Genomic DNA, 13,582 nt, shown 5'->3' with positions numbered 1-13,582 from the left:
CTTCAATTTCAGAGCTAGATTGGCTCGGATGGATAAAAGGAACTGGACATAAAGGCATGTGAACCAAATTGCTTTGATCCTGACTCAGCCATCATAAATGAACTTTGCATGCTGTGGATCACCTACCAATATTACGACTTTTGAACTCTAATGTTTAGCAAAATATTGATGTATTTGTCTTCACGCACAGGGCCGAATCTTAAACTAGCAAATGTATTAAACAAGCTCAGGGTCAAAATATAGGCCTATAACGTTTAAGATATATTAAGGTTAAAGAGCGGTTGATGTCAGGATGTGGAAAAATCAAAACACTGGGAATAATGTCGGTGTGAAAAGAGAATAGGCCTACTTGGGGGAAAACGCCAACAGCATCCACAGCCCACGCGTTGAATAAACGAATGTGAAAAATTGAGTCATGTTTGTCTCCAGGTTGAACAGATACGCACAGTCACTGTTCGAAATCTACAGCTGTCAGGTTCGCCCTGTCATAGCGGACTTATTGACATCTCTGATTGGATATCTTCTCCCCTTCTGCATATAACCCCTCCCACTCGTGAGAGATGCTTTGCAGAGAGCATTGCAGTGGTTAGTCGGGAATCCACGAGCTCTCAAGTTACGCACACGAAGTTAAGCGCAACAGCGACTTGATGCTACAATTTCGTTGAAGTAGGAAAACGGATATTTTAAGAAGAGTCTCGGTTTCTCTTGGAGATCAAAGGAAACACTTATCGGAACGAACGGAGCAAACTGCAACACTGGCGGCAGTGAAGTGCAGAAACGGGTTTTTGGAATTTCTTTAAAAATCAGGTATACATTATGAGGTGCAGCCATGGCAGGCAAGGGTAAGACTGCTGTGAAGACGCTGGAGGATTTAACGTTAGATTCCGGTTATGGTGGAGCGGCGGACTCCTTCAGGTCGTCCAGCGTGTCTCTGTGCTGCTCGGACACGCATCTCTCGTACGCGCATGGGGGTAACTGCTGGCATCTAACCGAATCCATGCACAGCAGACATAACAGTTTGGACACAGTAAACACAGTCCTGGCGGAAGACACAGAAATCCTGGAGTGCTCTGGTCAGTGCGCGAAATTGCCCGAGCTGGAGGACGTGCCATGGAACCTCGGAGATGTGGAGAGCGCGCTCAGAAAAGAGGAAGAACTGCGAGTAGGGTGCCCGCCGAAGGAGATCCTGGCCAAGCTTTCTGCTCTGGTGAGCCGCGCGCTGGTGAGAATTGCCCGGGAGGCGCAACGTCTGAGCTTACGCTACGCTAAATGCACCAAGCATGAAATTCAGAGCGCAATTAAGGTGGTCCTTTCATGGACCATTTCTGTCAATTGTATTACTGCAGCGCTTAGTGCCCTGTCACTGTATAACATGAGCACCGGTGACAAGTTCAGTCGGGGCAAGTCAGCACGCTGTGGACTGGTCTTTTCAGTCGGGAAGTTCTTCAAGTGGATGGTCGACAGCCGGGTGGCTTTGCGAGTCCACGAGCATGCAGCTATATATCTTACTGCTTGCATGGAGAGTCTCTTCAGAGAAGTCTTCAGCCGTGTTCAACGTAGTGCACTGATCGAGAAGGACAACGGAATCCCTAAGTTTACCTTGGAGACTTTGGAGCAGGCTATCAACAACGACTCGGAATTATGGGGTCTCCTGCAGCCTTACCAGCATCTCATTTGTGGAAAGAATGCGACCGGTAAGAGCTCAGGCCTTAATTCTGTTGTGTAGTAGTTTATGTGTGTTTTACAATTTCCTTTGGTTTTACCTGTTGGTTTGCAGCGGAAACGGTGAGATTACGTATTAGGTATTCAGCATCTTTTTTCCCGACCCGTTCCTCCTGCCTAGTGTGTTATCAATGGCTCGTGCCGGCGTCCCAATTTAATTATACAGTTCAACTAGAGTGCACTCTCAGTGTTGGATTGATTTGAGGTGTGTCGACTGCTGGCTGAAAGATAGTGGCCAAGGCAAATGCGCGGGCATTTTCCATATCACACAAAAAGAAAAGCCCCAGTAACTCTTCATGTAAATATGTCTTTTTTCTCTATTCTTACATTGACCTATAGACCTCTCTGGCGAAGACAATGGACATGGCAAAAAAGAGCCATATCACTTCATTAGTAGGGTTTACTAAAGACACATTACCCATAGTGAGTATTATCCTAGAATGGCCTTCTGTTCCCCACATTTATTTAGGCACACATTCATGCCAGCATCCCTGGGAGAGGAAATGCTTGGAGCAGATATTTACCGCCATAGCAAATGCTCCAACATGTCCTATCTTGAATCTGTGTGGAAGAAACACTTTCTTGCTTATCAGCTGAAACAGCCTTGACTCATTGACCCAGTGTTAAAAGCATACAAATATGGGAATGATAAGGAGCCACTGAAAGCCTGTGAATACCCAGAGGAGCAGGGTTGTATTTGGGACAGGACCTAGATAGAAATGCAACCCCTCACCAGGCCTCACTGGCACTGTGCAGGTGCTCCGGATAGCAGCTGAGACTGGTCCAGATCTGGCACGGGTCAGGCGCAAGACAACTGCTCTCTGATTTTCACAACCATTTGAGTTGGCACACAGTAAACACTCGAGTAGTATAGAATTCTCTCCAGTGTGTTGCCTTTGGCTTCAGGACATACATTGTGTCTTTTTGGCTCTTTTTGGAAACACATTTTGTTCCCCTTTTCAGAATGACCCAGCAAACTAGAGTTGGTGTCTTGTGTGAGGTGTGTAGCACTGGCTGCTTGTCCAAAGTAACACCAGATTGTGCACTGAATAAATGTGGCATTTGAAGAGCTGATGGCATATTTTTTTCTCTCCTTATGCCTGTACTTCATCTAAAAAAAATATTTTACTTTTTGATTATTTAATATAAGTGAAGGGAAATGTTGAAGCCTGATTAAGAGTAAGGGCTGAATAAACACCAAAAAAAAAAAATCATAAGACTTCTCTAATCATACATGTAAATGAGTTTGAAATACTGTATATCTATTTATTCAAATGGCACTGTTAGTTAACTCATCACTGGCCCTCATTCCGTGGTATGACAGGGGCCGTGAAACCTTTTACAGCTCATTAGTTTCTGAAATGATGATTGGAAGACACAATTATTACATTATCATTTGATAGCAGCGTGCATACTGGCAAAGCCCCTCGGGAGACAACATTGACACGAGTAGAAGGCCAGTTAGTAGATGGCTAGATTGAAACTGGCATGTTAAATCGCTTGATTACATCTGATTGTATCTATAATTTACTATGACCTTACAGCTGTGGCCCAAGTTGTCTTGCGCCACAGGGCATAACAGATTACAATGATGATCTGTTATAAACTATGACCCGTGTTGTAAAGCTGATTTCAAGGCATGAGCTCAAGTCAGTACAGCATTTCATTCTGATTGGACTCCTTTGACTTGGAGTGGCCTACTGGCCTTTATATATAGATTTTATTTTCCGATTTATATGCATATTCTCAGCCTTGGTTTCAGACCTATAATTTTCCAGGTAATGACTAGCTTTTTATGTCTATGTTGTGAAAGGAACAGTTCAACAGCCACTTATTGCTGGCATCCTTGACGACGCCATTTTTAAGGTCATTTTCCCCTCCTGTAGCCCCCTGTGTATTCACAGATGAGGCGACAGATTGCCACTTTTCCAGCATGGCACTGCAGGCATTGACCTATGCCAAGTCAGGGAAGTTTGATCGCACTAAAGCTATTGACTGTGCTTCATCTTTTCTTCACTTTTACATTTTATTTTCCTTTTGTCACCAGCTGTGAAATTTTGTCACCAGCATTCTGCTTGCTCTTTCCCATTCTACTTAGTGCAGAGACCTGGGTCTTTCTTCAGGACCTTTGGAAAACTGACCCAATGGAAAGCACTACCATGCTGTTGGTGTAGCTATGCTCTTATCTGCTTTTATGCGCGTCTGCCTTCATTTATACAATGGTGGCAAGGGCTGCTGCTCTTAAACACCAGGTGACTCTGTCATTGGCAGGGTTTTGTCCCTCTGTTGTTCTGTTTATATAAATCATATTAGTAAGGAGTATGTTGATTATGAAAACTCCTCTGTGAGCTTTTGTGATAAAATCAAAGAGGCCTCCAGAGAAAGAGAATGAAAAATGCACCTTCAGTGAAAGAAAAAGGGTGACTTGAGGTCTGAGGATAACTGAGCATGTTATTGGAAATTAATTGAGAGTGAAGAGAACATGGAGGAGACTGATTGGCCGTGGATGTGTTCAAGGTTCGAGTTCAGAACAGTAGACAGTTATATGAACTTGTCAAATCCAAAAACAGCAGGAAACTAAAATTTCCAATACAAGGCTGTATGCCTCCATGAACCAGTTCAGTTTCAGTCTACATAAAACCCTGTATCCAATAAAGAATGGACACTGTGTAAAATGTAAATAAAAACAGAATGTGATAATGTGCAAAAAGGTTAGTTTCAAAAAGGACATAGACAACATATAAAATATTTAACTTGACTATTTCATGGAACATATAAGCACATATAGTGAATGCCAATAGCTAGCACAAATTTCAGGAGTGCAGAAGTGATGGGAGTAAATTACTCACATGTTCATGGAGACTGAATGAATGACAGTGTTGTTGCATGGCAAGGTAAGACAAGAGATTCCTTGTGAGAGAGCGAGGTTTGAGACTCCTGGTTTAAAACCAGTTGTGCTTCAGCCTTTTCATTTCCCTCATCACCATGGACATTCGTATAGAAATATATTCCATTCCATTCCAGGCTTTTATTTGTCGATCAATAGCCTTGCTATATAACATGATTTTCAATGAAGGGCGTTTTGCAGCCACTATAGCTGCCATCACTGTATTGAATATCCGCCACTGTTCTTTTATAGGGTGCCTGTAATCTCCCATACAGTAAGGCCTCAGTAAAACAAGATCCCCTCATAAGATCCTACCACAGTATCCATGGTGTCTGAAACCCTGGCAGGGTATCTGAAACCCTGAAAGATAAATCCTTGTGTTTACTGAGTCAACACACTTCTACAAGCATGGCACAACATGGCGCTAGTGCTTATGGAACAGGTGGCCATACCAGGAGGAGGGTAGGCATGGATGAGTCAGTGCAGTACCTACAGTAGACTCTGACAGGAGATAGATGGTCAGGGGCAAAGAGAGGTCAGCTGATTAGTCCAAAAAGTCTCTCATCACTCTCATCACCAGCCAAAGACACGTGGTGGTGAATTGAATATCAATGTTCCTTATGATTTAAAATGGAAATAGATGTCTGTTGTCTTGTTGCTTAGAAGATTGAAGTACTTGAAGTCTTGTTACACAGGATAAACCGTGTTATGTATAACATACTGCGGCATTGAACTCTGATCAACTTGGAATAGAAGCAAGTTTATATTTGCCTGAAGGATGTGAACACATTGACAGGGTTAACCCCGTCATATCAATTTTCGTGATATATGATTTTTTGTTTTGTTTTTCTGTAAGATGAGATGTATTGCTGTAGTTCAGTTTTAGAATGTGACGTCTTATTTCTGTCATCCCTTGAAGTTAGCCAATAGGCATGTGTGTTTGGTGTATGGAAGGCTTCCGTGTTGCTGGGTAATCTTTCGCACACACAGGGCATGTAAGATTACTCACCACCACTTGTGTCCTCCTCACCAGAGCACACAGCTCAAGTAATTCTCCCAAAACACTTGAAATCATGTCAATAAGCTCACAGGCAATTTAACAAGAACACCAATTTGCTGCTGTCAGCCATGCTCTTCAGTTGAACCCTGTCATATCCGTGATGTTAGGTACCCTGCTGACCCTTAGATGGACCATATCTCCTTCAAGCCATAATGTTATGTATGTTAGCCTATGTATGCTGCCATACATACAAATAGTGTCATTCACTGTCAGTATGCAGTTACAGTGGTGGTAAAGGGACAAAGGGGTTGCTATTTTAGCAAGGACTGGTGCTGGCACAAAGCCTGTCTCTTGCACCAACATCGTTATGAAACCCTTAGATGATTGTGAGCCATCTTGACCTGGTATTATGGAGAAAACAAGGTAATCTTTTGCAAACAACACCATTTGCCCTTTCTGCAAGGGGGTGGGGGCAGGGCGGATAAAGAAAGATAGAGACAGAGAGGGAGAGAGAGTGGGGGGGTGGGGGCTTGATTTTAAACAATTATTGATTATTGTTATAATAAACTGTATTACCAGTGAAATAATGATCAGATTATGATTTAACAGTCATTATGCAATATCTCGCCAGAGTAGGGAAATGCATGGATTCCAGTTGCTGCTACTGGAAGAAACTGGAATCCATGCATTTCCACTGAATTATTTTTTGGAATCTGATCCCTTATCATACCTGTTCATTCTTACTCGTTGCTCGACTTATTGTGACTAAATTCAAGATGGCTGCAAACGCTAAACTTCGTGAAGATACTGTCTGTATAAATCGTCTTGTAAGTAAACTACCAGTGCTTTTTCAGAGTTCTCAATGTCTCGTTTTAAATGTCAGGGCCCTCAGAAGTCTACCAATGAAGTGTGGAGATACATTGAGCCTCGTAAATGGGTGTAAAACAGTGATTTATTTGCATGGCTAGCCCGATGCCGAAGCACCACTATTGAAAAAGCTGTTGGTAGCATCGGCTAACTAAGCCAAATTTTTGGAGTGCAGGGGACAAGCCGAGATGGGCTATGAGACATACGTTCACACTCGGTATCATGTTTCAATACACTTTAGGTCAATATCACACCGGAATTCTCCTTTAAACACATGTGGGGAAACTGAACAGTCTAACCAGTAGACTATAATAAACTAGAAAATTAAGCTAACGTTAGGCTACTTTGTTTACAATATTTCCAGGGTTCAACCAGTGCTGCTTTTCATTCAGACTTATCTGCACATTTATTTATTTGAGTGTTTTTCATGATTGTGTTGCCATTTCTTTTCCCTGTTTGCTTTGATTGATAACTGAGGTGATTAAAATCAGAGGAAGGTTAAGTTTAAAATAAAGTAATAAAGTGTCTATTATGTGGGAGCTCACTAAGCGAACCAGCAAGGATGCTAACGTCACCTACAGGAGCCCAGATGACCAATAATAGCCTTGCTATTGAAAACAACGTTTACAACCAAATACATTTACAAAAAAATATTTCCATAGGCTACAGGTTCGAATATTAAGAGATCCCTAAAATTCGTTCGAATATCTTTAATTTTTAAAATAATCGAATTATATTCGAATAACGAAGTTCGGAGTCAAAGCCCTACGCCATAGTAACCTTTTACCAATCAAGTCACACCCAAGCTTCAATTCAGCTATGTTTCAAATGAACATGGTCTCGTAGAGAGAATTTAAGCATAATAGGATGTGGTGTATGTGAATGTAACATGGTCACAGGTGTTATTTGAACAACCACATCATATCAAAGAGGTATCCAGAATTTCTTGTTTAACATTTCTATTTCAGAGCATGCCTTCAGTTCCACTGACATTTATGTTTCGCCAGGACCGTGTCTTTGCGAGGTGACTCTTTTTCTGAGTAGCCTACGGTCTTGCACAGTGTAGACCCACACAATATGTTCATGCTAGTGTGTTCTGTTGACTTACACAATATGTTCATGCCCGTGTGTGTGTGTGTTCTGTTCACATGTGTGTATAACGCTCATCACAATCTCAATCTCTGCTCTTTGACACCAGTTGTGTCATACTTGTACTGTAGGCGTACTAGTACATTATTCTGTGTGTGTGTGTGTACGCATAATTTATGGCTGTCATTATCACCTGATGCTTAAGAAGTTGTGTGTGTGCAGCTAGATGTATGAGGGTATCAGTGCATGCATGCTTGTGTTTGTTTAGCTCTGCAGTGAGGATATGGGGACGTTCCACTCCATTAAGTCTTCTGGTCCACATTAAGTCTTCTCCTGGAACTATATTCCTGCCTGTCAGTTTGTCCTCCACATGGACTGCTTGGCAGGAAGTAGTTTAATACTCTGAGCTGTGACAAGAAAACTGGCACAACATCAACCTAATTATATTTGTGAGTGTCTGCAGAACTGCTTTCCTTTGTTTTTGCTTCCCGTTGTTTGTCTTGTGTGGTTCAGACACAGACGATGTCCCTTGTGACTTTGCTGCTTGTGGGGACCCACAGCGATCCCTCTGATGCACTCTGCCCAAATTAGAGAAGGTGAATCCAAGTGCTGCGTCTTTCCACGTGCCTAGGATGAGATCATGATGAGTTGGTGTTAGCCGCCACAGTCATGTCCCTCTATGTTGAAAATTTAATATTGTGGACTTACAGTGTTTCAGACATTACATGATTATTTGGCTTGATCTGGTCTATGTCCCATGTCCAAGAGGAAGATTAAAGGCTACAGGTTTTTCTTTTAGTTAGTTTCCAGCGATTTGTCTGTAAAGAATTTGGAGTGGTGTCTGAAAGCATGAGATTTCCATTTCTACATGCCCTAAAAAAGGGTACATTGATCAGGAGAGAGCTTTTCCACCAGGATTTCCACTGGAAATCCAATTTTGTTTCAAGAGAAACACACTTCCCCATACTTCAGGGATTGCTGCAATTTGAAGCTCAGCTCAGTTGCCATACTGATACTTTGAAAAAGTACAAAGCTAGCTGAAATACTAAAATAAATGTACTTTTAATTTCAACACATATTTACCGATAATTGTTTTGCTTTTTTGGAGAAGTATTATTCAGTCAGACTCTTCACAAAACTCTTCTGCAAAACATCTTTTCCACAGTTTATGACATCTAGATATAGGATTATGTCAAGATTCATATGAATATTTGTGCAGGGACCTTCTTTTCCATCTTTTCAGTTAGAATTTCGAGTGGTCATGAATGTCACAAAAGCTTTGAAGCTTTACAAATTGAAAATAACTGTTTCAGAGAAGGCAGAAGGTGTTGAGGTGCATAGGGACATCTTTTCAAACCCTAAGTGAGGAGGCACGCACATCCAAAAACTGGCAGGTGCTGAAATTCCAAAAGTTTAGAACATAAAATAACAAAATTGAATCCGCACACTGAGAACACTGAGACACTCAGTGTGCGTATTCAATTTTGTTCTTTTACATCTTTTCAAACCACCATTCAATTTGTTGCCATGGATGAGGTTATCGACTCCAAGATGAAACCAGAAAAGAGTCTCCAAAAGAGCGGGTGGAACTGCCGTCCATTTTTGTCAAGGTCTGTTGTAACACCGTGGTGCCGGCTCTTCTCACTCTACCTCCCCCTCCTGCTGTCCTACTTGCTTCCATCTTTCAAGTCCCGAGCTGCATATAACAGGTGACTGCACTACTGTTTCTCAAGGTTTGCCACTGTGCACCAGGGAAGATTCCAGAAACACCCACAGCAGTCATGCCAGCAGACAGACACACAGTCGAGGCTGGGGGGCTATGAATATCTATAACCCAAGTGGCTGCTGTTTCCAGTGCGAGTGGTCTTGTCTTTCTCTTCTGTTTTGCTTCAGTCGTGGCCATTCAGTGCCCTAAGGGCTGTCATTTGTGGGCACTGGGAAGAATATTTGATTCTACACAAAATGGTTGCCTTCACTTCTATTGGATTTTTGAGTCTTCCTTGAAAGTTTCGGTCGAATTAGTCCAGCTCCAATGACCAATAAAATACTGCATGTATTTACGGTAATAAGAAAAATGTGGGAGCTAAAAAGCATTGCACTCTCCCTTTGTTGGCCAGTTTTTTCATGACTCAGGCAGTGAAATAGTCCAGGCAATGTACTTATGTCTTCTTGATAAAGATTTAGTCAGTGTGATTCATCTCAGCTAGACCTGAACATACAGAGCCATCTGCAGTCTTGACTCTCAGTGTCCATTTCCCAAAGGACACCAGGAAGAGCTTGAATACTTTTTGAGTTGCATTATTCAAGGAACAGGTGCTGTTTGTTTACATGGCTAAATGTATTTTCTACCTGAAGGTCAAGCATGTTCTTTTGGACATCTGATCTTCTGGCGGTGGCTCGGATGTATTAATCAACCTTTCATTAGTTGGGAGACGAGGTTCACGTCTTGTCCCCGTGTTTGATTTGAGACATTTGCTGAGGGCCAGAGCCCTTTGGCTTCTACTGCCCTCCCCCGCCTTTGCTCTCGATGAGTTTTAATTAACAGTTTTCAAAGGACCTTCCCGCTCCTATTTTTGGACGGCATGCTAATTACTGTTTTGCTCACAATCTCCGGAGGGAAGAGAGGGGAAGAGGAGCAACGACGAGCAAATTGAACGGGTGTCGTTCGCCCAGCAGACGCACGAGCAAAACAAACAAATTTCAATTACGAGCATCAAGGTGGAGGCCAGAGGTCTAAACCAACGCATCACTTAGCAATTTAGCAATCAACGAGGATGCAAGCCACGTTAGCACAGAGAGGACGAGGTGCCCGTCAGCCTAGAGCAGCAGCACTGTTCTTCCCCCTCTCCTGCACAGCGAGTTGGGTTATGATTGACCGAACATGGCCGACACTCCCTGTCCCAGGCCCTTAGGGCTGTCTCTGAAGATTGCTAAAGTCTACAACTCGATAAAAAAAAATGTTTCAGCCAGTCCACAGCCCGAGTAAGGGTCAAGTGTGTGTGTCTGCTATTGGTGTGGATGTGGTGATGGATATTGTTACTAAACACTTGTGCTGTGCTTGAGTATATGACTGACTTTTGAAAAAGGCTCCTGTTGTAAGAACACTCTTCCACTAGTCTCTTTAAGGTGACTTTGTAAACGTTCAGTAACTACATGCCTAGTGAAGTGGTTGTGTCCTAGCATTAGTAAATGTCTTTCCCATGAGAGCAGTCTGGTATAACCTGCCCGCCTTTGCCTCGGGGCATCTGATATTTTGTTAGAGACCTGCCGTTTTGCCTGTGGGCTGTGGACAAGTGCAGACCTGTGGATACCACACTGGCAGTAACAAGGGAATAGAGTTACCTAATTTCTAATGACTTTAGGTCACCACTTCCCCCAAACCATCATATATTACCTGCATTATGTAAATGCACACATAGTAATTTAATCCTCAAATTATCTTTCACCTACTTTGATCTTTGCATCAGTAATATCAGGGACATTTTTTGCTATCTGTATCTCAGTTTCTCTCTCTCTCTCTCTCTCTCTCTCTCTCTCAGTTTTAGCTTCTATCATGCATAAACATTATATTTATTTATGAGAATGCAAACAACACTATAAGCAGTATTGTTTTGTGTGTAAGAATATTGTCACACTTAGACTCCATGAAAACATCCCCACCCTGGGAAGTAATCCTCATCCCAGCCATTATTCCCTGTCAGGAGCCTCTCTCTCCCTCTCATCCACACCTACAATCCATCTTAATTTCCCAGAGGCACCACGGTGGGGCTGCCCAGTGGCAGTTCATTTTTCAGCCGTTTCAGAAATATAAATGTGAGATCAGAGTGAGCTTGTCCCTCGCCACTGCATGGCAAACCTGAAATGTGTCCCCCTCACAGCGCACTGGGGGAACTAACCCCTCGTGTCATATTGTAACATCACCCTCCGCAATGCAATTTACGGCATCAGCTGCCTCTCAGTGAGTCCGGCCCGACGTAAGCCCAGGAGGAGACTCATTCCCTCTTTTGGAAGATAAACTTGCTCAACGGTTGTACATAGGGAGTGTCAAAAGCTGTGTATGTGAAGACATTTAAATGCATTGCAGACAGCAAAGATGCTAAACCAATCTGGACCCTGACAGTGTGTGCTAAATGCTATGTTAAAGCGCTAATGAAGAGAGATTACTGCATGAAAAGCATGGGGTGACAGTGCTGTCCACATTTTCTGATTAAAGGCTAGCAGTGTGTCCTCTGCGCTCTCTCATGCATCCGCTCACTGTTGCTGGGGGAAACTCCACACTACATGAAGTATTTCTAGAACCATCCATCAGCGGATTTCTCTCTCTCTCTCTCCTGCTTTCATTCTCACTTATGTTTTTGCTTCATAATCTTGGGTCCTCCCTCCTGTTGCTGAGGTAACCCCCTAAGGAACCAAAGTGTGCCAGAAACAACTCTTACTTCCTCTTCAAATTCTCTCCCTTGCTCTCTCCTGCTGGAATTCATAGCTGCTTTTTTTTGCTCACTCTGTTATCAAGTGATAGGGTTCACAGCAAAGCCCACTTGCTGTCTAGTACCAGGTTCCCTGCAGAGAAAGCAGAGGTTTCTTCCACACGGCATAGGCTATTGTTATGCTCACTGCAGTGTTGTTGGCAAAGTGCCTCATAAACCACTGTCTGTCTTGAAAGTGAAATTTGGACGGTACAGCATCCTACATGCATGAGCCAGACTCAGATTCACTAACAGTGAATGTATTACTGGTGTAATGAATAAGCCCACACACATCAAACGATCCTCAATAAATGTATTCAGAAATTCACAGGAATAACATAACACAGGAATATTAGCTTGCAAAATAAAGTAAAATGCATCCCTGCATTTGTGTTTTGCAATTCCTCAGCATAATATGATACTTTAAGTAGGAAGTTGACTAGTTGTTATATTTATTTAATGCTAATTGTCGTGAGGAGATGATTGCTGAACGTGACAAAAAATGTTATGGGCTTGAAATCGCATAAAATCCATGACTGCACCTTTAGGTGGAATGTGCAATCACAGTCTGCCTTTTTTTGTTATGTGCATTCAACATCTCAGTTGCACTAATTCCTCATCTGTTTCACGCTGATTCCACTTTGATTGGCCAACTGGGATGACTTAACAAATAGATGAAAGCATTTGTGTTTCAGTTGGGAGAAACACAAGGAACTCACAGCTTGGAAGATTGGGTTCCTGTATTTGGCAGGGAACTCACTCATTTTCAGTAAAAATGAATTCTGTATTTTACACAATTGTCAGTGCTCAAGACTGAGGTCTCCGTGTGTGTGTGAGATCATTCATATGTGTGATTACACATGCTTGTGACCTTCTCTCTCTTGATGCTCGCTCGCTCTCGCTCTCTCTGTGTGTGTGTGTGTGTGGTAATGGAGTTGTCAGGACAGATGCGAAAGCCTCTAGTGGGACTGGAGTTTTTGCCTGAGTTGGCAGACAATGTCACGGAAGACATTTGCTCACTACTGACTGTGTGTGTGTGCGTGTGTGTGCGTGTGTGTGTGTGTGTGTGTGTGTGTGTGTGTGTGTGTGTGTGTGTGTGTGTGTGCGTGCGTGTGTGTGTTGTTTTTGGAAAACACTGCATATGTAGTGAACGAAATGGGATATGCTCACACTAACACTGGGATGTGCACAGGTTATGGGCGTGCTATTACCATGAAACTGTCGTTATTAATTACAGTAGCATTTCAATTTCAAGTCACTTGATTAGACACATGCCATCTTAAGTGTTTTTAAGTGGCTGATCAGGTAACTAGATAGCAGTTAATGGGTTTAAATGGAAAGATATGGGGGAGGGTACGTGCAGTGGGCTTTAGCACTGCTCATCACTACTTTATTACAGACATTAAACTCCTCATTCCTCCTTTTGGAAGTGGCTTTGGATGAAAGCATCTGCTTAATGAATAAATGTAAATATAAGCTTAAATGATTTGAAATATGTTACTCAGAATTATTAAAATTAAGTAATTAAGTATAATGAATAGCAAAATAAAT

General features: G+C 42.5%; 1 protein-coding gene across 1 annotated transcript in view; it reads left to right on the top strand.

Moving 5' to 3' along the window:
- Positions 1-555: 555 nt before the first annotated feature.
- Positions 556-13,582, top strand: part of LOC125310578 (ankyrin repeat and BTB/POZ domain-containing protein BTBD11-A) — a 124,510-nt gene continuing 111,483 nt past the window's right edge. The window contains exon 1 of the mRNA XM_048268134.1: positions 556-1,694. Coding sequence (XP_048124091.1) covers positions 830-1,694 — 865 coding nt within the window. The 5' untranslated portion in view covers positions 556-829. The remainder of the gene's footprint in view (positions 1,695-13,582) is intronic.

Source organism: Alosa alosa, chromosome 17, assembly GCF_017589495.1.
Source record: "Alosa alosa isolate M-15738 ecotype Scorff River chromosome 17, AALO_Geno_1.1, whole genome shotgun sequence".
NCBI lineage: Eukaryota > Metazoa > Chordata > Actinopteri > Clupeiformes > Clupeidae > Alosa > Alosa alosa.
This window is presented reverse-complemented; position numbering and strand designations above follow the sequence as displayed.